Below are 27210 nucleotides of genomic sequence, written 5' to 3'. Positions count from 1 at the left end.
ACTCTTCCACTCCGAGTCAGTAGAGATGATATTCGGCAACACCGCGAAGCCTGTGGCTGGTGAGGGTGAGGGTGTGCAGGGTCCCAAGGCCCTTCTCCATTACTGGATGGCACCCCTCAGGCATTTCCCGGAGTGCATTACATATCGTTCCCAGTAGCTCGTTCGAGAGAGTCGTGAGGGTAGTCATTGTCGATTTTCGCCAGTGGTGAGGTACGGTGGTAAGGTACGGTCAGATTCTGCTTTCCAGGCTTGCCCATCAAAATTGCCAACATTTTAATCGCGTTTCCCGCTTCACTTCGCAAAATCAACAAATGCAGCTTCCCCTTCATCCTATTTCATCCATATGCCTCATTCAATTTCTCCTCGTTGCATCATACTCTCCAGTACGAGTGGAAAACGCCACAGAAGCGTCCTCAACGATATTCGCAAAGAGCACGCCCCTGCTATCTTTAACAAGCTGGTCTGAAGATGAAAACACCGACAAAAGCGACTGTTGGGTCAAGTCCAAAAAGCAGTGGCGACTATGTCCCGGTATGCAGTTCTAGTTACCTTACGGTGGCCGTATCATTCCTGCTAATTAGATATTGATTAGATACACTACGAACAACCTGGTGGCAGGCCGTCTACATCCTGGTTACATATAGTTACTTGGGCAGTAGCTCGCAACATGGATCCTCATCCTGGAGATGCTATCTCGCACCTCTGTCATGTCAAGGCCTGTTTCAATCCTGCTTACTTGCTTGCAGAGCCTGTGGTAGAAAGCGGAGACCGCGAAGGTTGTCTGGGACAGCTCATACGCTGCTCGCGCCATCCCAACTACAGACTTGCTTGCATTTGCGAGCATAGAGTACGATGCACAAACACAACCCTTGCTGACACATGTTACCTCAGGCAAATCAGGCGAATCCGGCTAGCCTGCAGAGCTCAGTCCTGAATTTTTGTCTGCTGGAATCAACCAGATCGTGTGTTTGTCTGTTGGATAGCTGGTGGCATATCAGCATACGGAGATGTGGTTGGTAAAGGAGGAGGCTGTGGCTTTCGATATTTCTCGTTTGATGTCGTAGAAGTTTTAAGGTTTGAAGTGGTTCATCTCAAAGCATCGGGACGGCCCCGTTCTTTTCAGCTGACGAGGCCTTTTTCCAGCCAACCAAACGGGGCCGTTGATCTCTCGCTTCTGCAGATGACCTCATCCTGGAGGGCACGATAAGGGTGATAAGCACCCAAAAGGGCATAGCGGGGTGTGCCAAGGACGCATCGGCAGGAAATTGACTGTTGGCTGACGCTGAGTTCGACGGGATTCTCGTTTTCCCCGTGGGCGGCTCAGCCACCGTGCCTTTGCTTTTGTGCTGCCATGGCTGCCCCTGGTCGCTGCATCTGCCCAACTGCTTTGACACGAGCTTTTCCCAGGCGGCGCTGTTTTCGGCAGACCCTCCCCCCCACTCGCCGTCGAATTGCCTGTCTCCATCCATCATCAATCAGCCATCAACCTCCTTCTAGCTTTTGCGCAATTGATCTGTTCTTTGTTGATCTGTCTGTCTTACCAAGAACTGTTGGATGGCATCGTGCTAGGAACCTGTCGGTCGCTGTCAACAACAATCTCTGTCACTCGTTTATTACTCTTCTGCCCTTCTCACCTAACCCCAGCCAGCCCCCGTCGCCCGCTCCATCTCCGCTAATCCAATTGGGACGAACACTTACGAAAGCTTGAATGCGCACGACCATCGATTCGGAACCTCGAACCAACGACCGACTGTCGCCGTCGCCGTTGCCGTCGCCCGTTATCGAGGGCCATCCGACCATCCTCGCGCTGACTCAGGCCTGGCCACCGTTGGAACCACGACAGGAGAATGCAAGTCTGAACAAAAACTGGGCCAAAACCACACCGTTCGCCGACCGTCTCGTTTGCTCGCCAGCCGCCATCAAACCGTCGACCATCCATTAACAAGCTCCGACCAGCCTTCATCCCATAATCCCGACCGATCCAAAGCCCTTCCGCCCCGGCCGGGCTTCCCATCAACCAAGATGCGGCTTCCATCTTTGAACCCTCTTTTCGCCATCTCCACTCTCGCTACCCTCCTTCTACCCGTCGTTGTCACCGCCGAATCTGTCCTCCGATCGAGTTCGTTGGCCGCCTGTCAGGCAAGCTCGGGCTTCACAGCCAGTCTCTTCGATGTCGTCTTCACGCCCAACAACAGGACCGTTGCAATCGACCTGCTGGCCACATCATCCATCGAGGGCTATGTGTTGTTCGACATCACCATCATCGCCTATGGCTACAAGGCAATTCAAACCACGGTTGATCCCTGCGAGGCCAAAATCATGGGGTTATGTCCCATGGTATCAGGAAAGATGACGCACCCCTTCAACCTGGGACCCTTCGACAAAGAGGCGCTCGATGTCATCCCAGGCATTGCCTACACATTCCCCGACTTGGATGCGACTGTCAGGGTCTACATCAACATGACGTCCGGAGAGAACAAGGGTCAGACCATCGCGTGTCTGGAGGCTGATGTATCCAACGGAAAGACTGTTGATCTTATTGGCGTGAAATGGGCTGCGGCTGCGGTGATCCTCGTGGCTTTCATCGCATCCGCCATCGTTGCGGGCCTGGGCTTCACCAATGCCGCCTCCCATATTGCTGCCAACACCTTGGCTCTGCTCGCCTACTTCCAGTCTCAGGCCATGATCGGCCTCTGCAGCGTCTCGCTACCTCCCGTCGTGCAGTCATGGACTCAGGATTTCCAGTGGACTATGGGTATCATCAGGGTCGGTTTCATCCAAACCATCCTGACATGGTACCAGCGCTCCACTGGCGGAACAGCCTCCGTCATTTTCGACACGCTCAGCATCGTGTCGGTTCAGGTCGAAAAGATGAAGCGCTCATTGCCGGTGCTGGAGCCTGCCGTCCAGGCCATTCAGAAAAGGGCGACCGATATTGCTCACCACGCCAGCACTCTTGGAAAGCGTTCTTACGAAAAGACCGAGTGGGGCAGCTACATCGTCTATGGTATCCAAAGAGTTGCCTTCCGGGCCCGGATTGAGACAACCAACCTGTTCTTGACCGGCATCACCTTCTTCTACATCTTGTGCTTGGTCTTGGTCATTCTGGTACTGCTGTTCAAGGTGGGCGTGGAATTGGCTGTCAGGCTCAAGATTTCCAAGGGCGACCGGTTTTCCGAGTTCAGGACCGGCTGGTTGACAACCTTGAAGGGCATCCTCTTCCGCCTTACCTTGGTCTGCTTCCCCCCTGTTGTTATCCTTTGCCTGTGGGAGTTTACGCAGGTCGACTCGCCGGGCGCCGTTGTTCTCGCCGTGTTCTTCCTTTTCAGCATGCTCGGCGCCTTGAGCTACGCTGCTTTCAAAATTATCCAAATCGCCCGGCGCAGCGTCGCGCTCCACCGCAACCCAGCCTACATTCTGTTCTCGGAGCCTCGCGTTCTCAACAAGTGGGGCTTCTTGTACGTTCAGTACCGCGCTTCGGCTTACTACTTCATCGTCCCAACACTTGTCTACATCCTGGTCAAGGGCATGTTTATTGCGCTGGCCCAGCGCTCCGGTGTCGTCCAGGCTGTCGCCCTGATCATCATTGAGGCAGCTGCCCTCATCACCGTCAGTGTGATCCGTCCCTTCATGGACAAGTCGACAAACTCTTTCAACATCGCCATTTGCTCCCTTAACTTTGTCAACGCCATTTTCCTCTTCGTTTTTACCGACGTGTTTGGTCTTCCCGGTCTTGTGATTGGAGTGGTCGGTGTCGTTCTCTGGATTGCCAACGCCGCCTTTTCGCTGATCCTCCTGCTCATGCTCATCATTACCACGGGTATCATTCTGTTCCACAACAACCCCGACACACGATACCAGTTTATGAACGACGACCGCACGAGCTTCATCAAGTCCCAGACGCACATCGCCACGACCTCGGAGTTGGATGCGTTGGCCGCTACAGCGCGCGGAACTGGCAAGACGATCGACTTGGACGATGACGAGAGTGCCCGGTCGAGCCCTGCCAACGTCGGTGGGCTCCCACGCCCTGGCACAGCAGGATCCAACACGAGTCCCAATCGGTATTCCCTCAAGAGCGTCAGGGACTCGGCGAGGAATAGCGTGAGGAGTTCCATGATTGCTCCAGGTGGTGTCTACATGTCGGAGAAACCGGGTGGACAGGGCCACCACCTGAGAAATCAGGCCAGTGGGAGTGTCAGGGCACCGAGCCCCTTGACGGCGTCGGGGAGCGACGGCAGTTTACCAAAGACTTCGTCACCACCAAAGCCGCAAGGTGGAAAGTGAGTCTCTAGCTCAATATTGGATGATGCTTAACGGTCTTACTAACGGTTTTGGCAGTCAATGGCAACGTGGCGCCGGGTACGACTAGAGCGGTTACCCATGTGATTTCCTTGTTTCTCGATATTCCCTTGAATCTGTTTGCATATCCGGTATTTATTTCTGTTTTGCTATGGGTCGTAAATCTTTTTAGTGTCGCGTCGCACCTCTGTCGTCAATCTGGGAAAACCTTCCCCTTTCTTTTTGGCTCCAATGTCGTCGCGAGACAGCGCGCGTGTATGGGTGGGCTGTTGGTCATGCCTTTGCTGTGTTTGGGTGAGGAGGGACATTTGTGTATATAGACCCTGCTCTGTTATTTATGGGGACGGACAGGAAGGGACATCATCATCAACAACCACAACTTCTTGTCTATCCTTTGAAAGTTGGAAATATTTGTCTGGGAAAACAGGTTCACCTCTGTTATCGTTTTGTCATTTCTGTTGTCAGATACCTCGCGAAGGAGTTTTCGGATGTAGATAGGGGCTTTGTGGAAAAAATGGACTCATCTTGGGTTTTTTTAATTTATCTCCGGTTATCGATCTCTGCTGCAGATTCGTTTCTGTTTTATATTAGGTTGACACCTTGTACAAGTAGGTTCTAGGTAGCTGCCTGCATTCGCTTAAAAAGTTGGAGCACTTCCAGGTTGTAATCAGGGGAAGTGGAATTGGCTTTGGTGTGGTGTGTGTGCTCGATCGAAAGATGGGGTGGGGCTGGGGAGACAGAGTGGAGGCTGCGCTACGGGAGAAGATGGTCAGGACAAAAAGGAAATTGTCAACGACGTGGGCCTGATTCGAACAGACGCTCCCGAAGGAACAAGATTTCTAGTCTTGCGCATTAGACCACTCTGCCACCACGCCTTGATGTATGGAGTGTGAAGTGGGGGTTAAACTGATGGAGGCACGAAGGAGAGAGGCGAAACACATTATCTTTCTTGATAGGTGGATGAGTGGGTGTTGATCTTGAAGAGAAGATGATGCCATCATTGATGTCTTTGCTATTTGTCTCTTTATTTCCATAACAGACCTAGGAACAATGGCTTAGAGAGTTCAGGGGTACTGCTTCAGAGTGTGAAGCAAAACCCAGGAAAACCTATATCAACAAAGGCCCAATTCAGTTTTGACCAGCGCGAGTCTCCAATCGTAGAAAAGCCCAGATTATACTTGCCCGATGCTGTTGTGTCCATTCCACTCAACTTTTTGCTGGTTATTTTCATTGAAATGATACTGCAACTTTGCATATGTTGTATACCTGCTTTGACTCAAGATGGAGAGAGCACATGCACTTTCACAGACGAAACTGAAAACTTTAGTGCCATGATTTCAGGCAGGTAGAATTGTGACCATTGATTACGCACAATACACATCACTGAGAACCTGTGATGGTCGAAGAGGGAGCCAGCGGAGGCGGGTTGCCAAGCCAAAGCTGAGGCTTCGAAGCCAAAGTGGCGCGTCCTCGTTGAACATTGGCTGCCTCCTAGGCTGACGTATCCAAAGTCATCAGTACAGAAATTTAAACCCCCAGCAGTGTAAGAAGAATAAAGTGTATACCCCTTGGTGGTCGTCAAAATCCCAACATTGACTCTACAACAACCATTCATCTACTTGACCACGACTCCCGAAGACTATAGCCATGACAACCTCTCCAACATCTCCGTTCCAGCAGCTCCCATCAGAGATTCTGATTCTCATCTTTGAAGCCAACCTCGGCCACATGACTTCGTTCAACGAAATTCACGCAATCTGGCTTTCATCCAAATGCTTGTACAACCGATTCAGCAAAGAATTCATGATGAATCTTTTCCTGCAACATCTTCAGCGGGGGCTTTCAGAGGCACGGAGTACACTTCTGCAATGGGAAGATGCCCGCCTCGCAGGCCTCTTCAGGCTAGTTGTCGATTCCTGCCAGAACGACAGACCCGAATTCTTGCAACGTGCTTCGATGAGATATTCCGGCCTATTCAACCCGCTCGCTGATCTTGAGTTGCGCTTTCATCTCCACAGTCCCCGTTCAAGCCCATGGCCTGGGGGCTTCGACCATGCCCCGAGCATGTTGCACAGTATACTGCTTGTCGAGTACACCGCCCTGATGGACGCACCTTTGACGACCCAACTGCTGTCATCTCGGAGGGCAGACGTGTGCAAAACGGAAAAGCACCGGTGGAGAATGCCGTGCAGGAGCTACTATCTACAGCCTCTTGTCAAGGCTATAATGGCTTCAGAAGACGACCTGGAAAAGGAACGGGCCGACGCGGCTTTACTCTCAGCTCATCGGTTTGGTTTACCCAGAACCGGTGCTTTGGTGAGTGTGATAGCACAAGATGAGAAGGGCAATTCTGGTGTAGATCCAGGGGCTAGACCGGCTTCGGAAAGCCGTGGTTCTCCTTCTCCTCGCAACCGCTTGCTCCCTCAGCCCCGTAAGGTCGCAGCAAGGGACCTTGTCTCCAGCGTGCTCCAGTCCATGAAGCTCGAAAGGGATTTCACCCTCTACCACACGGACCTTCCCGTTGCAGCGCAACGGACCATTGGCCACCCCATCCACCACCACCTCCGCTCTGCTCCCAACCCGAAAAAGCTCACAACCCCGCTGACTCTGCGCTGGATCGATCTTACCAGTCACGAAAATCTGACCCAGGTCCGAGCCCGGCCAGCCATCAACAGATAGTTCATCACCGTCCCCGGGACATGTCGATCTCGCCAGCGACGACGCTCGGGCGACGATCGATTGTTCGCCCCTGGCCTCCGGTCCGATTTGTGGGGGGTTTTTGCCAAGTCAAAAAGAGAGGGAAAGAAAAGTCACCATGTTGTTCCCGGTCCAGGAACGAAACACTGTCGGGCCAAAGAAGCGAAGCAGAAACACATTAAATGCTTCAGCGCCAAATGTCGGCGAGTGCTCAAAAATTTCGCGCACAGATGACGGGACACTCGGCTCCAGGGTGGGCACTATTCCCGGGCAGGCCTAGGTAAGGTACGTAGGGAGAGGGCCGCGGATGCATGAGTAGAACAGTCTGAGGGAAGAGCGGCGGAGAAGGGGCTGCAGCTGTCAACTAGTCAAACGTCAAAGCGACAGCAGTGAGAATTTAGAGACCTGCCCATTCAAGCCTTCAAACATAGCACGAAGGAAGCAGCGTGATGGCAAGGACAGAGCGCATCGTCCGCTGAGAAGACCAATGGCAGGGAACAACGCTGCTGCTTGCCAGACCCCTTTTCTTCTTTGGGAGGACTGGAGCCCCCGGGGAACCGTCGCCACCGTTTCCACCACGACCTCGATCCCATCGCTTGGGACTGCTTTTTAATTGCGTTTCCTGCAGATGGCACGATGTTCGCTAAAGATTAGTGGAAGACAAAATTCTAGCCTCGTCCGCCCGAATCCTCGGCAGAACTTTCCAAGCACGTGCGCGCCAGTACGGTGGGTTCGTGCCACAAGGTGTGGTATATCAAACAGTCGAAAACAGAGGGGGAAAAGGTCGTGGTTGTATTCTCAAGCTGTTGTGTGCTACCAAAACTTACGGAACTATACTGCCCTCAGGCGGGCCCATCGTGCCTGCCCACACACGCCGAAGAGCACCCAGCTGCCACTGTAGGTAGGTGAGGCGTCGAGGCATTCCTAGCAATCAGGGAACCATCCCATTGGACCCATGGCGTCGAGGTGGAGAGAGCAATCTCGAATGTCGTTGCACCAGTGCGTTGACTGTTTTGACATGTCCGGACCCCTACATGAGAGTTCAGACCTCAGGTGCTCGGACGCGCTTTGGCCCCCTCGACAGTTGAGCTAATGCGAGGCCAAGAGGGAATTTCTCCACTAGATTTGCGGCAGGCAACATGGGAATCCATCAACATGGAGACGACATGGAGCCCCGGATTGCGAATCGGGTGAAAGATCCGATCTTGCTTGGTTGCAATGGTGGACTCGGTGACCAACCGAAACCGATGCCCTGGGACGATGATAAGAGCGTGCCGATCCCCCAGACCCAGGGCCATGACAGCTCCTTGACATCTCATCGCAGATCCTCCACCACCTCCCTTCGTTTTGTTCGCTGCTGTCTGTTTGCTTTTTTTGCTGTTTGTGTTGTGAGCCACTGCGCCGGGACGATGGAGCCAACAACTTCGGGCGCCTCGGGAAGCGCCAGCGGCCCTCCTCCGGGAGCCTTCGCCGGGCCACCTGATCCAAGCCTCATCCCCTCCGTACCCACCGATGCCGCGAACACGGCTGCCCACTCCTTCACAGCCGCCGCCGTCACCCTCAACATCATATCCTTCATCCTTTTCAGCGCCCGGTTGTGGACGAGATCCTTCCCGGTCTTCCACATGGGATGGGATGACTATGTCATCAGCGCCGCCTGGGTCCTCGTCCTGACCAACTCCATCCTCCTCATCCTCACCGTCCCCTACACCTTCGGCGGTGACCCCTCGACCTTTACCCTCGCCGATGTGATCTACTCCAACAAGCTTGCCGTGCTGTCCCAGCCCATCTGGGCCTGGTCCATGGCCGCCATCAAGATCTCCGTCGCCGGCATGCTTCTCCGCCTCGAGCAGCGCAAGTCTGTCCGTCACTTCCTGTGGGTCATGATCGCCCTCCAGATAATTGTCAGCATCTACGGCACCCTGGCCGCCGTCCTGCAGTGCATTCCCCTCCACGCCGCGTGGGATCTCCTCGGCCTTGTTGCCGATGCAAAGTGCTGGAGCAAGGGTGCCATCCGCGTCAACTCGATCTGCATCGCCAGCTTCAACATTGTCACCGACGTCATCTTCGCCCTCATGCCCGTGACCTTTCTCCGAAAGGTTCAGATCCCCCTCCGGGAGCGTATTGTTATCGGTGTCCTCATGGCTCTGGGTATCTTTGCCTCTGCGGCGTCTATCGTCAAGGCGACCATGGCGGCCAACTTTGGTCTTACCGAAGACCCCAACTTGGAGGGCATCCAGATGGGTACGTGGTCATTGGTGGAGGAACAGGTCGCCTTCATCGCCGCTTGCATTCCTTGCCTGCGCAAGCCTTTCCAGCAGGTGCTGCAGCACTTTGGATTGGCGACTGCCAACGCGTCCACCAAGAAGACAGGCGCCACCGGGTACGGCCGGATGAATGGGACCAGCGGGGTTAGCAACGTCAATGGCGCGATCAGAATGAAGAGCTTGACCAGCAGCCGGGCGCAGAGCGAGGAGGACATTCTCGGGCCGAATGGGCAGAACGGGGAGGCAGAAATCTGGCGGACCACAGAGGTGCGTGTGGATCTGGAAGGGGGCAACTCGGTAAGGGAGGAGACCATAAGGGAAAAGATCTGAGATGATTGAAGGAAGGACTGGAAAAGATCGCAGTTGCATTTCATGATGGCAATACACACAATAGTAATCAGCAATACATGCATATTTTCTCACCTTGGAGTTTGCTGCACTCGAGACTCGCACACCAACAAAGCAAGTTCCGGCCGTGGGTCGGTACCATGTCAAAGGATCAAAGTGATCGGCGAGCCCTACACGATCGCCAGCAGCGATATCCCTCGCACAAACCTACTCGCTTTTGTCAGCTGAATTCAGCCGCCTTATTTCAAAATGGCTCCAGATCATCCCTGTTCGTCTGATCGCTGAAGCCCCTCCTTTTGCCAACCGTGCAACACCCCAGCTGGGGTAGGGTTGGATATGAGTGTTGAGATTGATGCGGCGCTTAGCACCACCACCCACAAGAGGCTTGATTGCGACGCCTTCAATTTCCGGGCCTTCAATTACGTGGGTGTTGGGTGCGGCTGGAAATGGGGATGTAGCTGATGAAGCGCAAGGGTGGTTCCATAGGTATGTGACCTCAACCCATTCACTCAAAAGTCTATTGTTACCATGTCAGTCTGGCATGAGGAGCCAAGGGAAGCTCATGGTATGCATGATTGAGAATATAGCTTCAGGTAACAACAGTGATAAGAGAAACAAAATTAATACTTGTCTATAGAGAATCGAACTTGAAAGAAGCAAAGCGATGTGTTTGAGCTGATGCTTGTCATGCCAGCATGCAAATTGAACTGAACTCCTCTGCGTGCAGCCTGCCTAACCAAACCCCCTCAGCTATTGTGGATTGATACAGCGAGGCCAAAATTTGGTGGAAGAGGTGCAAAGTTGGAAGTATATAGCTTCAGCTTCAGAAAGCACCAGACTAGGGGTTTGGACGAGGAGAGATGGGGGCGTTCAGCGTCTTTTTATTCAACTATGTTCGCGTAAAAGATCCAGTCACCCTCTCTATCTCTTTATTACTTGCAGTAACATGCACACCGTGAAATCCCAGCCCAATCGCAAATGCAAGCTCGGCGCGTCCTAGCTCCTTCATTGTCTTTGCATCCAAACACAAAAGGTAGCTTGTTTTGTCAAACCCATCAAGAATAATACTTAAAAGCACTCCGTCATCCTCTTCTTGCTCAGCGTTGGAACCTGTTGGTAGTCTCGGTACAAAGATAGCTTCGCCAGGACTGTGTCCCTTTGGAATATCCCAAAACAGAACCTCCCTAGTTTGTGTGTCTGTCTTGACAATTCCATCCATCATAGTGCTCCTCCCCTGATAAGGCAAGCTGTAGATATATCGGTGCTTGCGTGTCGCAAAGAGCGGATTGATTGTTGGCAATTCTCCCGCGTGCGGAGCAGGTATTGCAAACACTTTCTCAACCGGCACAAATCTCGTCGGATTGCTCTGTTCCAGACATAGGGAAAACCTTGTGAGGCTAAGCATTGATCCCTTCGCCCTCTCCTCAACTTCCCAAAACCGCTCGGTAGCTCCATCCCTCTGCAATATAACGTCGCAGTACATCTTCTGAATGACGTCGAGGTTTCGATACCGCATCATGTCACAAACGATCCGTCTGCCATCATCCTCTTCGAATGCATTCACCGAATGGAAGAAAAAGCCCGCATCGGACTCAAACCGTCCCACAACCCCTCTTTTTGTGTTGGTGCGGTCAACTACAAACCACTTCATCTTCTTAGACTCGTCAAAAGGCTCCATGGCGTCGACGATATTTCCGGCCCAAGGGATCTTGACTCCTCCCCATCCAATATGCGACGCTGGAATGCAAAGAACAACGAAGTGCTGCGTCAGAAAGAAACTGTGAATATAGGCTGCGTGCACACCTTCTCCCCTCAGCTCGGCAATGATTTCGGTCTGGCCCGTTGATGCGCTGACGCAAAAGACTCGATAGACAGTCTCTCTTCCAAAGTCCTGATTGAAGTTGTAGATGTCGCCGTTCACGGGATCTCTTTGTGGATGGGCACATGAAAGAGGCCCCTTGAGTGAGGGGTGAAACGCCGACTGTGTTGCAAAGCCGATGGGCTCTAGGGTGTCAGGGTCCATTTGCTTCATGAGATTATTGTCGGTTGTTGCCCACACACTTTGGGGGAGAGGAACTCGGTGGCCCCCTGACTGGGGTGCCCTCCCGACCGTAGTCTTGTTGCGCAGCAAAGTGCCTGATTCCGATTCCAGTCCAGGTGGGTTCGGCAAAATAGCCACACTGACATTCTCCATCCATTTCTCCCCGTGAGGGATCATCGCAGCTTGCCACGTCCCCATAACCTTTGAGAACAATCCGAGGCAAGGGTCGCGCTTCTGACCAAAGCTGAGGTACTTCATACTTCCAGTTTTCCTAATGTGTTCGACGAGATGGTCCGATTGCCGACGAGACGAGTAAAATACTTTGACTTTGCTTTGATTATCGGGGTCGGGGGTAATGTCGAAGCGGTGAGTATGCGCCAGGCCATCAAACCAGTGCTCAGTGCGGTATGTTCCTTTGGGAGTATCGTCGATGGTGTAGATGCCCGGCCCTGTGCGATAGAGACTGCCAATTGCCCACGACGGGATGTATCCTGAAACTGGAACCTCAATGGGACCTCGTTCCTCACCAAGGCCCTCAAACTGATCACATACATGGTTAACTATGGTTGCTCAATCCATGATGAGCTCGTCACTTACACCTGCTTCATTGGGCCAGTCGCGATAGGCACCGCTCTGGAAATTACGAAGTGCCATTTCATAGTCTCGTTCCTCATCATCTTGATTCCTAAGCAACGAAGCTTGCTGTCTTGACGCCATTGCACTGGTTCGGATAGGTAGTTAAGTTGAAGAGAGGTGTCACCATGACCGAAAAGTAGTCAACAAGACGGTATGCTTCGTTCTTGATGGGAAGATAAAGATGGTGATGCTGAGAAGTGGGTTTGCTGTTTACTCAGAAAATAGCTGCAGGCAACGGATCGCAAGCGAGAAAACCGATTGTGATCATGGTCTCAGGAAGGTGAAGATCGTGATGCCCAAAGCCAAGCTTTCGCGGTGGGGTTTTATGAAGTACATAGGCAGATGGGGAGGACGGCACCCTGGATAAAAATCTCTCACTTAAGAAGAGCAATACAAGCAATATAACATCGTAGCTTGTCCTTATAAAGGGCCTTGACATGAACTGTTCTGGCTGAGAAGATGCCTATCTCTTCGATGCCTAGCGGTTGACTGGCACGAGCGGCTGATAAGTAAGCAGGCAGGTAGACCCCGCCAGCTGCAACAGTTTTGCTTGGTTGTGCGACTTGTGCAAATGATGGGGTAATGCGGAGTATAAGTGCCGAACTGTGGGGAAGCCGACAAGGGCCGAGGAGGACCATCCGAATCTCCAACTGGGATTTGGAGACACTTGCAAGGTCCCGGTCATTGTGATATTTTAAAGTCACACAGCAACCGTCCGAACCCCTCTTGTTAACTGCACGAGGCAAAATGAGCAATCTCGACTCGACCCTTGCCGGCCACGCCGTGCCAAAACCAGGAGCGTCGCAGCCTACAAATGATGGACTGGATCTGATTGAGGAGCACATCCTCCCCAAACTCGACCCCGAATTTCTCCAGTATTTCATCGACGTCATCGCCAAGCAACCGCCCGCCCACACAATCCCCATTGAGGAGGTTCGCAAAAGTCCTCAAAAACATCAGCCGCCTTGTGCTCTCGATTCTTCCAAAGAGAAGGGCGTAGGTGACCATGTTGTCAGCTCGCAAGATGGCACAAACATCCCGGTGCGAGTCTACCACCCGGTTGAAGACGAGCGAGGAGTTGTGCGACCCGGCCCCTATCCTGTGCACCTAAACTTCCACGGAGGCGGCTTTGTGCTCGGTGACCTGCACTCAGAGGCGGGTCTGTGCTTGGTGATGCGCAAGGCAGGTGTTGTCGTGGTTGATGTCAACTATCGGCATTGTCCAGGTACAGTCACACAAATGTTGGTCGGGCCGGGTGCCAGCTCTGACTCGGTCGTGGTAGAAACGATATGGGGCAAGTGCATCCAGGATGCATGGGCCGCGCTCAACTGGGTTCGTGATGAACATGTCAGCCTCAACGTCGACCCCTTCTCCATCTCGATCGGCGGCGTCTCCGCTGGCGGTCACATCTCGCTAGTCTTGCAGCACATGGCTAGAGATGCCGGGATCCAGCTTAAGCTGTGCATGCCCACCGTGCCCCCCACCACTGACTGCCTCAGTCTCGACTACTACACCCAATCTCCCTATCCGTCCTTCCACGAGTTCCACCGGGGGCCAGTCCTGCCGTGGAAGCGGATCAAGTATTTTGGCAACCAGTGCATGCCACGAGACAAGCTGCCGGAAATCAGAAAGATGTGGCCCGACTGGTGGCTTGCCCCCATGCGTGCTCCCAACTGGAGTGGGTTATGTAATACCTACATCCGCACCGCAGAAGTGGATCCGCTGCGGGACGAGGGAGAAGCCTATGCAATGAAACTTGTTGCTAACGGCACCATGGTCACTCTCAAGCGGTACTTGGGTTGTCCACATACATTTATGTACTTGGGCGTCCTGTCACAGAAAAGGCAGTGGGACGAAGACAGCATCCATGCTCTCAAGGTTGCCCACGGGTTACTGAAATAAGGTACCTATTCTACACTTTCACCATGTAATAATAGGCCGGAAGCGGGTACAAGCACTATTTCTCTCTCACGTACTCGTGTTCTTATATACAGCAAGACATCCTTACGGCACATCCTATGTTAGTGTCCCTTATTTCCTTGCGGGATAGCGCTCTCCTTGGTCCCACTGCGTCGGGTTAGCTTCTGTTCGACCCAAGCCTCTCATGGCGTCTTAAACACTTACATGCTCGACAATGCATCCTCCCTCCCACCGGAACCGGTCGACAATGGTGCCAAAGCCAGGGGCCGAATAGTTTACCCACGACATGTTGCCGCGGATGGTGCTTCGGATGTAGCGGTGTTGAATGCCGCCCCACATGTTTCCAAGGATGCTCCAGGCCGATGCATGTCCATTCTGAGCCATTGGGTTGTGGTTCTAGAGATCACGTCTTAGCAGGCATACCGCGGTGCATGTCCAGGAAACTTACAATATAGTCGTCGACGATGAACTCAAAGGCACGGCTGATGTTCTTTCTGGAGCCGACAAACACCTCGACGAACTCGCCGAACCGAGCATCTGTCTCCTCTTGAGTAGGGGCAGGATCAGTCTTTCTCACGCATGGAGTAGGCCGACGGTTTTGGCGGGCTTCCAGCAAAGTGCTGGAAACGTCCTGCTCGGCAGCAGCAACGACATTGGCTTCAGGGGCAGCAGCCGGAAGCGCAGCTACCGCCAAGGGGGCAGATAGAACGGCGACAATGTGAGAGAACTTCATTGCAAAAAAGGTATGTCTGCTTGACGAACCCGCCAGGGAGTGATAGCAACATCTACCTCATCTGGTTTATGTATTCTAAGTTCACGTCGAAGCGAACGCGGGGAACAGGTCCACAACGTCTTGGCCACTATACATTTCAATTTGGGGGGTATCATCCCGGACAATTTGCCACATGGAAGATTCACCACCTCTTTGCATGTTTGACTTGGCATATTTCGAGCGGACAAATCTCAGACCTTGTTTCCCAACAAGGCGAGGCTAGCTTGTTCCAGAGCGGCAAATATCAACACATCAACATGGCCAAGAGAAGGGCTGACGTCAGAAACACCAAATGTCATTCATCCTTTATAGGCGATTAGTGCTAATGTAACTAAAGATAAATGCATCTACTGTGGTACACCCTGCTCCCGCTCCATCGAGCATGTGCGTCCCCGAGCAAACTCCTTCCCTCCAGCCACTCCGTGGTATCTTTGGCTAGATCACGCCGGCCGCAATGCTGTGACCATCTCACGCAACATTCTCCCGGACCTCGGAGCGACCCTTCTCTCCACCGAGTGAAATTACGTCCGCGTTCTTCTCGTTGAGAACCTTTTCGACAGCAGCGTTGGCCTGGTCGGCAAGATGCTTGTCCTCAAACACTGCCTCGTTGTTAGCCCTGTCCAGATGATGCCCATAGTTTGCGGATGGACTTTTGACTTACAGAAGGCCAACTCCTCCAGAGTGCGACCAAATGTCTCAGGGAAGAAGAAGTAAACAAACACGACCTCGTAGGCGAGCCAGCAGCAGTAGGAAATGAGATATCTCCAGCCCACCGAGTTGAGACCAATGGGGTTGACAAAGGTGGTGAAGAAACCGGCAAGACGGCCGAAGAGCTGGAAGAAGGCGATACCGGAAGAGCGCTCAGCATAGGGCCACACCTCGACCATGTAGGTGTAGGTAAGAGCGTTGTAACCCATGTTGTAGCAGGGAGAGTAGGCGTAGATGAAGAAGAGGGTCGCAATGTTGGCCGCGTTGTTGGGCGTGCCAGCTTGAGCGGCAGTCTGAGCGCGCTCCATGGAGATGGTCCAGGCAATGTAGCAGAGAAGCAGAGAGATGGTGCAAGCGAGGTACATGACGCGACGACGAATCTTGGTGACGAGGAGAGAAACGGTGGCGCCGCAGACAAGAGACCAGCAGGCAATCGAGACGTTGATCTTCTGGACATAGGTTGTGTCGGTGAAACCAATCATCTTGAGAAGATCACCAAGGTAGTATCTTGGGATTGGTTAGTGCCCGTGTACCGAGAGGAAGTTAAGGTGTCGGGGAGCCACTTACGAAATCAAGGTGTTGCCGGACCATTGTGTGAAGAGACCCAGCATGGTGGTAATCAGAACACGACGGCGCATACCGGCCGTCTTGAACAAGTCCAGCCATGACTTCTTGGCCGCCTCCAGCTCGAGCTTGATGGTTGTCTGCATCTGAGCGAACTCGGCCGCAACGAACTCGGCGCCGCGATCAGATTCGCCATGGTACTTCTCCAAGATAGCAAGAGCCTCATCACCACGATCCTTTGTGATGAGCCAGCGAGGCGACTCGGGAAGGAAGCTGTATTCAGGACCACGTTAGCGAACCGGAAGAAGGCCCAGGAAGACGGAACATACAAGACAAAGGTGATTTGCAAAAGAGAAGGGCAAATCTGCAAAAGCGATGGGATTCTCCAGGCCCAGTCGCTCTGGATGTTGTTGGTGCCGAAGCAGATGGCAGCAGCAATAATCTGACCGACAAAGTAGGCGACGTTGAAGAGCGAGGTCATGACAGGACGCTCCTTGGGATAGGCCAACTCTCCGATCAAAGACGAGCCAGAGACAATGCAAGTGGGAATACCGAAACCGAGAATCATACGGGCGACGATGTACATGCCGACTGTTGTACTTTGTGTCAGCTTGCATGTTATCGATGGTTCTGGCGGAGACATGCTTACCGTGGACGGAGAAACCCTGAACGAGAGCACCGATAACCATGACGACAGAGCCGCCAAAGATGGACCAGCGACGGCCGAACCTGTCATTGACCATGGGGATGAACGGAAGAGAGAGAATAGCACCGAGAGAGTAGGCAGCGGCAATAATCCCCTTGAGAGCACCTTGAGGATCGTTGAAGTCTGCATTGCAAACAAAACATTAATGCTTGAACCCCAAGATCTCGTTCAGCTGGGAATCACTCACAATATTTCCAGAAGGGGACGATCTGCAGAGCGTTGATCATCTGCGAGTCGAAACCAGACGTCAACTCAATACCCATGCAAGTGGGAAAGAGCATCAGGTAAAGGTAAAGCAGGTTGGGCTTCTGGTAGAACCATTTCTTGTCCTCGTTGGCAAGCCGGGTGATGATGGGATCCGACTTGCCGGTCACGCCAGCACCGTCGCCAGCCATGGTTGCTGTCTTGGTTTCTGATGTCGTGGAAGCAAGAATACAGACAGGAGGTTCTTAGTCGCAGTAAAATCGACTGGGGGCAGGCCACACCCTTGTGTGAAGATGAAGGTAGGGGGAGGGTGAGGAGAGAAGAGGGACGGGGACGGCAGGAGAGGAACAGGACAGCGCGCCATTTTAATCCAACCGCTCTCGCGGATCATCCCCAAGCACATGGTATGAATTCAATATAGCCTGCAGAGGGTGTATCCATGACCCCGGGATGGCCATGGGCCACTCAACTCTCGGGGTAACCCCGTCCAATAAACGACGGTACGTGAGAGTAGGTACAGAGGAAAATCTATTCCCAGGAACGGAAAGGCGGTTCGCTCACTTCCTTTCCACTGATTCTGGTTCCCGCGTCCCATCTCGATATTGCTACCTGCCTGCCCCCTTACCTCGGGCCAAGTCACAACATTCTCCTCGATGTAGTCTCGTCCAGCCCTGTCCGCCATGGAATCTGCATTTTGCCTGCCATCTTCCAGGAGCTATTGCCCTGTTCTTGTGATCTGGGACATGCGGAGTGAGCGGGGATAATCGGCTGTCGATGCCTGCTCTGATGGTTGGGCGGAACTTGTGAATTAAGGTGGTGGAGATGCAAACATGGGGTCTTGCCGCCCCATGGGGCAATGGTGATCACTCCATACCTGATGGATCCAGTCCAATGGAACGGCGTTTCCATGTCGTCCCCATTCGCCAACCACCTGCGCCGCGTACATAGTGTTGGGTATTAGTGAGGGACAACTGAGGGACAACTGAGGGCCTGATATCCCGTCTTTGCTCCTTGACTTGCCGTAGGCGGTGGGTCGTCCTGTCAAAAAGTGAATACCTAAGTCCACAATCTCTTCCCTCCCTCGGGGTAGAGTGGGACCCTCCATACAAGATGGGAAGTCAAGAGTGGAACCGCGTGGGATGGATGGATGCGACACCCTGATGGAAATGCGAGCACGGAGCAAAGTTCTTGTTGAATGCAATTCACTGTACAGCAAACAATCGTTAAAGTCAGCCAGGGGGCCCCTGATTCGTGGCGAGAGGTACCGAAGCTTGGCAAACGTGGGGACGCAACCTTCCTCTTTTCCTTCTTGCGCTTTATGGCCTGGCTGACAAAACCTTTGCAGAGCAAGCAGATGTGATTAGAGTGGGACATCGAGCCGCCTCCGCCGGGTAAATGCAACGGCACAGACAGGATTCTCACGACCAAGCCGGCTCTGAAAGCTCGTCTTCCCGCTAGCGTCCCTCACTTGGAACTGGTGTCGGCAAATAGAGCTGCACGCCCACTGTCAACAAGCCTTTTGTCCCGTCTTGTAATCGGTCCGTGGCCGTGAGGAGCCAATGCCTGATGCATCAAAACCAGTCTTGTGAGCGCCTTTTGCGCCTCTTACGTGCTGTCAACCTGTTAGTTCCGGTATTGGATTCCAGAATAATGCTCCGAGCAGACCAGCGATGCCGTGACAAGAAAAAGGTCAAGCTCTTAACGAATCTCTTGCCCGCGACGCCAAGAAGGGTGGCTAGAATCAAGCAACGGAGCGCTTTACCCTAGCCAATGGGACAGGGGGGGAACACACAAAGGCAGAAAGGATCTTCCCCCGCACCACACGGCCCCACGTCCGGCTGACCCTCGGAGCTGACAGAGCCGGGCCCTCGGACTCATAACGCCAAGCCTTGCCATCATTGTCCGTCAGCGCGTCCGTCGTTTGCCGGATCACACCGGACTCGTTGCCTTCGAGAGATATGAGCATACTAACCCCTGTTTTGATCTAGCTTCCGCCTGTTGGTGGTGAGGATTTTTGTGTTCACATGTTGCTTGGTGTTGGCCGCCGGAAGTCTTGATGCTGAAACGGATAAATGTCATCAGTTTATCCTATTGGACAAAGTTCGCCCCCAAGTTCGGTGAACGACAATCATGAGTTGTGTGCCAAATAGCGAGGATAGATAAGGTGATCAAGTGCATGCTGTTGAACATTTGTTGGTCACGGTGGGAGATGCCCAAGAGCGTGGAAAGTTTTGTTCTCCGAGTATTGGCGGAGGAGCTCCATGTTGCATCTTTTAATTTATTTTCCATTGGTCAAGTGCATGGCACTCTTCCCGTGCTACCCGGCAGGATTCGACTCCTCGAAAATGCCCCATCTCCAAGCGAGCATCCAGGCCAAGCCCGGATACAGTGTCGAGTGTCAAGCTGCGGCTAGCATATTGAATTTTAATTGCGCTATGCAGTCTGTTACAGTTCTGGGCCAGAAGTATGGCAGCTTTGTAAATGTGAGGCAGGACACCAATCAATGAGGAACTTTTACGTGAGGGGTGCATTCGGTTGACGGTAAGCCTTAAGGTATTTGCGGAAACTTTTATGTTTGAGGCACTCAGGGTGCATTTGCTTTTTCGGAGTGAACCCTTACATCCAGATGACTGGAAAGCATGTCGCAGGGGAGACAAGGCATATGGGGATCAATCTATGACAACTGATGGGGGGGACAAGTCTTGTAAAACGAACCATATGTTTGCTGTGGTCTGCAGGAGTAGCACGTTCTCCAATCATTTTAAACGATTCACTATACCAGATGGAGAAGACAAATGCGATCTACCCAAAGTGCTGGATGGCAAGGCGTTGCGGTTTAATGGTGATCAGACTTGGCGTACATTCCATGTCATGGCAGAATTGAAGGTTGGCACCAATGTCCTGCTCGATATTTGGGTGATTGGTCCATCATTTCGGTTGGAAGGACTCTGGAATATCACTTGATGGTCAGCCATACAGTCCGCGGAGACTACCTACCCGGCAGGCGGGCCGCGCTCCAATGGCGAGGTTGCAGATCTGGTTTCGGTCAGCTGGTACAGGCCTCAGTATGTATGTGAGAAGGAATATGTATCTGCCTCGTGAATATTGAGTCCGGGTGAAGGCCCCGGCCTTCATTAGTGTCAACTACCTACCTAAGTAGGAAAGCTGTCCTCGGTCACAAATAATCTAGGTATACACTGGCCCTTAAGAACCTTGACTCCGAAGGACCTGGAGCTTGAAATCACTCGCTCTATCGCTATCTCGACATTTCATGTTGAAAAGAGCATGCCAAGGTCCGATGTGGGTGTAGTACCTACCTGGCTACACCCTTCGACAGTCTCGGCAAAGGGCTATATTTCTCACTCCCAAACATTCAGACACTTCCTGCACCAGAGCACCGTTGCAGTTCCCCTTGCAAGGCTCTTGAAGTTTTGATTTGACTCGTTCTCAGCGTCCATATTTTTGAACTTTTGGAATTATCTTTTAAACCCTCAATATTATCAGACACCTACCTTAGGGGGCATAGGTACCTCTATTGAAATCGGAGAGGGTTCACAGCTTGAACTTTTGAATATTGACTCAGTTTAGCTCCACAGAAGACTACGGAGAAGCGAATATATTTAGCAACAAGATTGCCAGCAAGGGAAAATACATCGACAGTGGTAATGAGAGCGGCGTTACTAAGCCACACCCGAGATCGCCAAAGAAACCCCTGGATAAAAACGGAGCAGCCCAGGCTGTTGTTGATGTATATTATACATTAAGATTAATTGTTCACCTACGTACCTGGTATTATAATTCTTGATCTATAAGTACTAAGGCAGTGCCCTTAACACAAGCTCAGTACATTTAAAGTTTTCCCAACACTGTGGATATCAATGAAATACTAGGACCGTCATAGGAAACCTTTAGTAGAAAGCAGTTTGTGATATGATATTTCATGTCCCAAAAGTTCGCCTCAACACCTTCGCCATGCCAACCCAAGTTGCAAGTTATATACATACAAAGAGGACTACCTATGTACCGACATATTCAACCGCCCTTACTCACATAGTAATCTCCATTTTCACACGTCCCTTGATTGGTCTAGTGACATTGAGTAGATAGTCCAATGTATCTTTATCACATCCTTCGACTGCAATGACCACTTTGCTCACATCTTCATCATCACCGGACCCCAACTCTCCTCCCACATTCTGTTCCGATCGTGGGACCTGCTCTGGTCCCGCGGTGGATTGGATAGGCTCTGTGCTATAGCTGTCCGTGCCCGTGGTATCAGCGAGAAGGAGGGTCGGGTCAAAAGCAACCATTCCCTCCATCTCTACATCCCCCTTCCCTACATCATGGTCATCAGCGGTGGCTGTGGTCGTCGTTAAGCCGGCCGTTTGAGGATAGGTGCTTGTGGAAAGATGAAACCCAGACAAGTGGTAAGCTTGCGGGGCAGCAGACGCTGAAAACGGATCTTCCCAGGTTGAAGACATCATAGCTGTATCGTGATGCAACCCTGAACTGTGATGATCCAAAAACGACGTCAGCGATAATGGATCAACGCTTCCTGCGTGCTGAGCTGTGGTGGTGGGTATGAGGGAGAAGGCTGAGGAGTCAAGCCAGTCCGACGCGTTGAAGTCTGCTTCAAGCTGCTCCACATGCGGATGTCCCGTCCCCAAGCTGACTTCAACATGTTGCGAGTGTGTGTTGGACTGCGCCACTACTTGATCAGACGCAGCAGACACTCTGGAGCCCTGTCTTGAATGCAGCCTGTGTGATGATGAGCCGCTATGCGTACTGATTGTTGTGGCTGCTGTTGTGCCGGTTCCATCATCACTCGCGTCGCCAGCTGATATGACAGAGCTGGTGTCAGAGCCATCTTCATCCTGAAAGACATCTTGATGGCTGGGGTTGTTTAGTCTGCGCATGAGAATTGTGTAGCGGTTCTTGAGATCGATCCGTGATCGCGATGGGTAGTGACTATGCTGAATAGCCTTCCACTCCCGTCCTCTTTCTTGCACAAGAGAAAGCAGCAGCTTGTCCTGGAGCATGCGATTAGCGGAAAGCACGCAGTACAGAAACGAGATTACACACCTCTTCTGTTGTCCACTCTCGATGCTTTAATCTTGGGTCGAGCCCATATTGCCACCTTTTTGCACATTCTTTTTTGAACTTTGCTGTTAGCAACCACGGCAATCGTCTAGGTAGGCGGTGGATCAACAATGTCAGGACATACGGTCAGGGCTCCGATAGCCCACCTCAGCAGCGATGAGTGGCCATCTTAACCCATGCTTTTCTACAGCTGATTGGAGTCGACGATCTTCTTCGGGGTCCCAGAGTCCCTTCTTCAACCCTCCACAGACTTTGTTGACCCATCGTTTGCGACAATCTTTGTTTGTTCTCCCCGGCAGCTTGGTGGCTATCCTGTGCCAATCTCTGACATTTCCCGTGGTGGCTGTGATGGGACCCAGTTAGACGGCAATGAGACAGGCCACGCAGACGGGACGCATAACTTGCATTGTTTCATAGCTTCTTCATAGAGGATGCTATCTTCTTCCTCGGTCCATCGTTTGCGGCCGCGTTGACGAGTTCTGTTCTCATCTTCCATTCTTGCTCTTGTCGGGCCTCGGTGTCGATCTGTGTCCACTGATGTTCCGGTTGGCGTGAGGGTCACAAGGAGCAGTGGAAAACAACTATTCCAAGTCGGGTCGGATTTGGGCAGTCTGATTGAAGAGATCGGATTAAACACTGGATTGCTCGTCGTCTCAGAATATCAGGTTTTTGTTCCAGGTCTCCAGCGTACCGGAGGCTGCTACTTATGTATGGGACATTCATGTTGTTTGAAGCTCCACCCTGCCACTCCATGTTGCTGATACGGTAGAGGTGCATATCGTGCAGTGTAACCCACGTTCCCTCATCCAGGTAGGTGTGGCGGGAAAACAAACAAGGACGAATCTACAAGGGAAGGACGTACTCGAGAAGGGCTAAGATTGTCGGAGGGGGAGTGCCGCAACACCAGTTGGTGGCCAGAATGGATGGAAAAACGGTCATACGTTGGGCTGGGTTACACTTAATCCCCTAACCATTAACCATGGATTTGAGGGCATGACAAAACGCCGGTCACGGAGGTTAGCGCCAGCCCTGAATACACCTCTGCCAGGTTTCCTTAACGTGTCGATCACCAGCTCAAGCTTTAAGCATACCTTCCCTACGGGTCTGTTCCACACAACACTGTAGGCGTTCGGGGTTGCAACAGCCTAACCGAACATCTTAGCAAATATCATCTTACCGAACCTGCCATGTCACCCTCCTTTTTCCGTTGATGAACCAAACTTGTCTCCATATTCGGTGAAATCCTGCCTATCGTATTGATCGCGGGTAGAAGCCGGGCCAAGTTGCATGGTGTCAGGATCGTGTGAGATGCAGACTTTCCATGCGTCTCCTGAGGCTCCAAGCATCGTTTATTTGACTTGGACGCGGGGAATGACGTACCATACGGCTCGTGGCGCACGAATGACAGAAGATGGGAGGAAGCTTGATTTCTGTCCTGGGTTGCGACGTCGGCAACTTCCGTCCTGTCCATCATGAACCGTTGTAACAGATCACCGAACAGGAAGTCGAGACAGTAGCTACGAAGATATCGTAGCAGTTGCCGTTCTCAGTGTCTTTGGACAAAAGTGAACCCACTTGCCCATGTGCAATTGCAATTCCGTTCATCAGATGGTGATTAATGGCTGTGGGGGGTGGGCGTTAGTACGCTCAACGAGCATCGTTCGACTTGCCAGCTCAGGAAAGAGCAGTGCAGATACCAGAGATAGGACTTAAAAGATGTAGAGTTCGGTTACAAACTCCGACTGGTCGCCTCAGTAATGTCCGAATGAGCTGGCGATAGGGGAACAGGAACAGAGCCATCAAGGTGTGGGGGGAAGGGAGCTGAGGCGACAGCTCGTCAACGCCATTTGCAGGGGTGCTTTAGAGGCGGTGCGCTACTGCATTACCCTGGCAGCTTTCAGTTGTCGTTGGCTCCTGGCATGACAAGCTGTCCTGATTGAAGCACTTTGGGGTGTGTGTGTGTATGGGGGGGGGTGGGATACAGAATGAGCCTGCATGGAATTGCTTGGTGATTTTGCTACCAGCAGCAGTGATGTGCAGCAAAAGACTGCTCGAACAAACTTCTGGAGTTGAGGCAGAGCCCTTAACGCTCGGCGTAAGCTTTGGCCGACAAACAGATCTGGAGATGCGTGCTTACTCCGAGGGCAGTAAGGTCCTGGTTCATTGCTTCCATCCTTGGAACGCCCGCCTTCGGAGGATTTCATGGCTATGTGGATCATTGGTCAGACCACGAATGATGAGAATCCACCCTTGATTACTTTCTCGTTTTTTGTCCAGTACTGTAAGGTCATCAGAATGCGGACGTGTTCTGTGTGCCGTCATCTCACGATCTTTACTTGCTCGCTTGGACCGTTTGACGTTGGCCTCTCCTCCCATCGGGCTCCGAAGCTGGCGGTTGGCTGCCATCAGTAGACAGAGGCGCGTGATCCCAATGTCGGCGAGCAATGCTGCCGAAATGGCTGACAAAGGCGGATCAAACCCGTCTCAACCCGCCAAAGCGCGCACTGGTAGCCTATACTGGCGTTACCATGGTCTTGACCAGTCTGGCACGTCGCAGCGAGGCTGTCAAAAAGGCTCAACACAGAAGCTCAGTTTGGCGAAGCTTTTCCAGAGGCACAGTGGCAGGCAACGTGGGTCAGGGTATTCCTCCCGGCCCCTCGGCGTACGCAAGTGGCTTGGAAGTGATCTGACTTTCGCTAAAACACAGGGCACGATTGGGCGTGGAAAGACTCGCAATGCAGAGCGCAGAAAGCAATCTGGTCGAAAACCGGATCTGCTGTGGGAAACATGGTTGCCATCGCTTCTGTACAGCATTTTCATTCACGCATCACGTCAATCCTCCCACCCTTGAACCCCATCGGCGTGGCGCAAAGTTAGCGCAGATCAAAACGGCGAGCAATCTGAGCGGGCCGCAACGGGTATCGAGGAGTAGCGCTCTTTGCCAGTCCGAGCCGAGCGCGCTAACAATGCATACCCGCAGAACCCCGAAGAGGTCCTCGTGAGTGAACATGGTGGTTTGAGAGGATGCGAGAGAGCAGCACACGCTGGACGTTGACAAACAACACCTCAAGGGGAAATCTTTCGACTTGGAAGGTCTGGTGTGTAGGCACAGTAAGTTGTCTCCGACGTCCCCACGCTACTGATATTCTGCATGCGCTATCGATCCGTATGGTTGTGTGGGGCAACCTTTTCTCGAGCGCTTATTACCGAGGCAATGGGGTTCATAGCCTGAACGATAGATCTTTCTTGGGCAGGCAGTATTGCCTGTGCAGGGAACCGATCAGGACAAATTGCACTACACTAAAGAGATGCCTATATCTATACAACGGAGTTCAGATCGCCCATCATCGAACCCCCACCCTTTTCCCGCCGCACATGTCAACTCAGGCGTCAAACCCCATGCTGTTGGTCCATGTATCGTGTGCCAAGAATGCTTGTCGTTTGGCTTCGTGGGCACTCAACTCCGCAGGAACTACGTCGGACCCTAGGGCGAGCAGCGTAGGAATGCTATCTGCATCTAAGCTTGCAATGTGGACCAACGCTCTTGCGGCCTTCCCAGGGTCACCGGGTTGGTGTCCGTCCAATCCGTTGAAAGCCTTCCGCAGTGGGTCTAGCACTGGGTCGTAGTCAACAATGCGCAGCGCAGTGTGAAGCCTGTGTCCGGCTTTTAAGAATGCAGTTCTAAAATGTCCAAGCTGAACTAGACACACACGAATCCCCAATGGGCCCGTCTCTCTCTGCAGAGCCTCAGTGAACGTAGCCAATGCTGCTTTGGAAGAGCAATATGCTCCTGCATTTGGACTGCCACTGAATCCGCCGATTCCGGCCACGTTGAAGATGACACCAGCCCCTGTACGCCGCATGTGGGGGAGCACTGCACGCGCGAGACGAATGGGGGCAAAAACGTTGGTGAGGAAGATATCTTCAAGCTCAGCATCACTGTCTGCTGTCAGCATCGGACAAAAAATGACGAAGAGGGGTAAAAGGGGGCCGAACAGGGGCCAGGCTGATAAAAACGGACCTTGTCTCTTCCACTGCACCTTCAAGGATATAACCAGCCGCATTCACCAAAACGTCCACTCGGCCCGCTGTCTTGATGATGTCGGCAATGACAGAGGAAATGTGCTCAGCCGAGGCACGCAGGTCTAACTCAACCGTGCGACATCCTGCGTTCGCTGCGAGTTCAAGTCCGTGATGATCCCGACCAATAGCAACAACCGTCGCCAGTTTTGCTGCCTCAATTGCCACCTCTAGACCGAGTCCAGAAGATGCGCCGGTCACTAGCCACACCGGCCTTGTTGATGTTATCGGGGCGGACGTGGACGAGGACATGCTGTCGCTGTTTTGGGAATCAAAAGATAACGCCCGCTTTTCTAACGCCAAGTATCAGAAGGGCTTGGAAGATGCTATGTCAAGATTGGATGAGATGGCACGCGTATTCTCGGACGTGCCCTGCAGCGAGTGATTGAAGTCAGTCTCAAATACGTTCCTTATACCAGCCTCTGGCGGCACGGACCTTCCCCCGTTCCATCTCGATGCCACCCTCCCACCTTTGCCGTACTCCGGTCCCGACGGACCTGCGCCGTAACCTTGTTATACCTGCCGAATCTCATGCAAAGTCTGTCCCGTCCCTGGTTCTGTGTTATCAACATGCCGATCTTGTCCTTTTCAAGATTTCACTCGAGTTTGGGTGGTGGATGATCCAGAGCCTCTTTACAGGACGAATGTCAACACCGGAGATTCATCCGAGCATGAAACCGCGAACTAAGGCAAAGAGACATGATAGCCAGTGGAGCGAGCCCTTTCTGCCGCCATTCTCATCTCTGCTTTGCGGACAGATGGCCCAGCTTGGGCTGTCGACTCATAATGCCCATGAACTAGTCGTCTAGCGCAGATATGAAATCAACTTTCATTGGAGGTACGGACCACAATATGTCCCCGTTGT

The 27210-nt window shown here is 52.5% G+C and overlaps 10 protein-coding genes and 1 non-coding gene across 11 annotated transcripts; 3 read left to right on the top strand and 8 right to left on the bottom strand.

Annotated features, from left to right (window-relative positions):
- Positions 1–791: 791 nt before the first annotated feature.
- On the bottom strand, positions 792–1469 carry QC763_0060400 (uncharacterized protein; the record flags this gene model as incomplete). Its single annotated transcript, XM_062905842.1, has 2 exons — positions 792–816; positions 1129–1469. The coding sequence occupies 2 exons, from the start codon at positions 1467–1469 to the stop codon at positions 792–794; spliced, it is 366 nt and encodes a 121-aa protein (XP_062765210.1).
- On the top strand, positions 1320–4950 carry FLC3_2 (putative flavin carrier protein 3). The gene is made up of 2 exons (XM_062911644.1): positions 1320–4283; positions 4342–4950. Exons 1-2 carry the CDS (start codon positions 2023–2025, stop codon positions 4370–4372), a joined length of 2292 nt encoding a protein of 763 aa, XP_062765209.1. The 5' UTR covers positions 1320–2022; the 3' UTR covers positions 4373–4950.
- Positions 4951–5095: 145 nt separating this feature from the next.
- Positions 5096–5177, bottom strand: QC763_0060380. Its single transcript has one exon. It is a non-coding gene; the product is annotated as a tRNA-Ser (tRNA).
- Positions 5178–8408: 3231 nt separating this feature from the next.
- QC763_400290 (uncharacterized protein) lies at positions 8409–9596 on the top strand (the record flags this gene model as incomplete). The annotated part of the gene is made up of 1 exon (XM_062911643.1): positions 8409–9596. The coding sequence occupies one exon, from the start codon at positions 8409–8411 to the stop codon at positions 9594–9596; it is 1188 nt and encodes a 395-aa protein (XP_062765208.1).
- A 907-nt stretch (positions 9597–10503) lies between these two features.
- Positions 10504–13165, bottom strand: QC763_400280 (uncharacterized protein; the record flags this gene model as incomplete). The annotated part of the gene is made up of 2 exons (XM_062911642.1): positions 12253–13165; positions 10504–12195 (listed from the first exon to the last, which is right to left on the bottom strand). The coding sequence occupies exons 1-2, from the start codon at positions 12370–12372 to the stop codon at positions 10504–10506; spliced, it is 1812 nt and encodes a 603-aa protein (XP_062765207.1). The 5' UTR covers positions 12373–13165.
- On the top strand, positions 12920–15859 carry QC763_400270 (uncharacterized protein). The gene is made up of 2 exons (XM_062911641.1): positions 12920–13516; positions 13574–15859. Exons 1-2 carry the CDS (start codon positions 13039–13041, stop codon positions 14191–14193), a joined length of 1098 nt encoding a protein of 365 aa, XP_062765205.1. The 5' UTR covers positions 12920–13038; the 3' UTR covers positions 14194–15859.
- QC763_400260 (uncharacterized protein) lies at positions 14323–14944 on the bottom strand (the record flags this gene model as incomplete). Its single annotated transcript, XM_062911640.1, has 3 exons — positions 14323–14358; positions 14416–14607; positions 14675–14944. The coding sequence occupies 3 exons, from the start codon at positions 14942–14944 to the stop codon at positions 14323–14325; spliced, it is 498 nt and encodes a 165-aa protein (XP_062765206.1).
- QC763_400250 (uncharacterized protein) lies at positions 15213–17356 on the bottom strand (the record flags this gene model as incomplete). Its single annotated transcript, XM_062911639.1, has 6 exons — positions 15213–15582; positions 15645–16198; positions 16259–16528; positions 16585–16846; positions 16905–17084; positions 17149–17356. The coding sequence occupies 6 exons, from the start codon at positions 17354–17356 to the stop codon at positions 15452–15454; spliced, it is 1605 nt and encodes a 534-aa protein (XP_062765204.1). The 3' UTR covers positions 15213–15451.
- A 1316-nt stretch (positions 17357–18672) lies between these two features.
- QC763_0060320 (uncharacterized protein) lies at positions 18673–19283 on the bottom strand (the record flags this gene model as incomplete). Its single annotated transcript, XM_062905841.1, has 2 exons — positions 19134–19283; positions 18673–18777 (listed from the first exon to the last, which is right to left on the bottom strand). The coding sequence occupies exons 1-2, from the start codon at positions 19242–19244 to the stop codon at positions 18673–18675; spliced, it is 216 nt and encodes a 71-aa protein (XP_062765203.1). The 5' UTR covers positions 19245–19283.
- Positions 19284–21211: 1928 nt separating this feature from the next.
- Positions 21212–22761, bottom strand: QC763_400240 (uncharacterized protein; the record flags this gene model as incomplete). Its single annotated transcript, XM_062911638.1, has 4 exons — positions 21212–22195; positions 22248–22315; positions 22390–22608; positions 22671–22761. The coding sequence occupies 4 exons, from the start codon at positions 22759–22761 to the stop codon at positions 21212–21214; spliced, it is 1362 nt and encodes a 453-aa protein (XP_062765202.1).
- A 2720-nt stretch (positions 22762–25481) lies between these two features.
- Positions 25482–26712, bottom strand: QC763_400230 (uncharacterized protein). The gene is made up of 2 exons (XM_062911637.1): positions 26287–26712; positions 25482–26204 (listed from the first exon to the last, which is right to left on the bottom strand). Exons 1-2 carry the CDS (start codon positions 26595–26597, stop codon positions 25649–25651), a joined length of 867 nt encoding a protein of 288 aa, XP_062765201.1. The 5' UTR covers positions 26598–26712; the 3' UTR covers positions 25482–25648.
- Between the last annotated feature and the right edge of the window lie 498 nt (positions 26713–27210).

The sequence above is a fragment of the Podospora pseudopauciseta genome, chromosome 4, assembly GCF_035222475.1.
Source record: "Podospora pseudopauciseta strain CBS 411.78 chromosome 4, whole genome shotgun sequence".
In the NCBI taxonomy this organism is placed as follows: domain Eukaryota; kingdom Fungi; phylum Ascomycota; class Sordariomycetes; order Sordariales; family Podosporaceae; genus Podospora; species Podospora pseudopauciseta.
Note: the sequence above shows the minus strand (reverse complement) of the source record. Positions and strands in the feature narration are given on the sequence as shown.

Coding starts and splice junctions, on each gene's coding strand:
- QC763_400270 (XM_062911641.1), top strand. CDS start 13,039: ATGAGCAATCTCGACTCGACCCTTGCCGGCCACGCCGTGCCAAAACCA. Junction 13,517..13,573: donor CAACTATCGGCATTGTCCAG/GTACAGTCACAC, acceptor CGGTCGTGGTAG/AAACGATATGGGGCAAGTGC.
- QC763_400230 (XM_062911637.1), bottom strand. CDS start 26,597: ATGTCCTCGTCCACGTCCGCCCCGATAACATCAACAAGGCCGGTGTGG. Junction 26,205..26,286: donor GGTGCAGTGGAAGAGACAAG/GTCCGTTTTTAT, acceptor GACAGCAGACAG/TGATGCTGAGCTTGAAGATA.
- FLC3_2 (XM_062911644.1), top strand. CDS start 2,023: ATGCGGCTTCCATCTTTGAACCCTCTTTTCGCCATCTCCACTCTCGCT. Junction 4,284..4,341: donor CCAAAGCCGCAAGGTGGAAA/GTGAGTCTCTAG, acceptor CGGTTTTGGCAG/TCAATGGCAACGTGGCGCCG.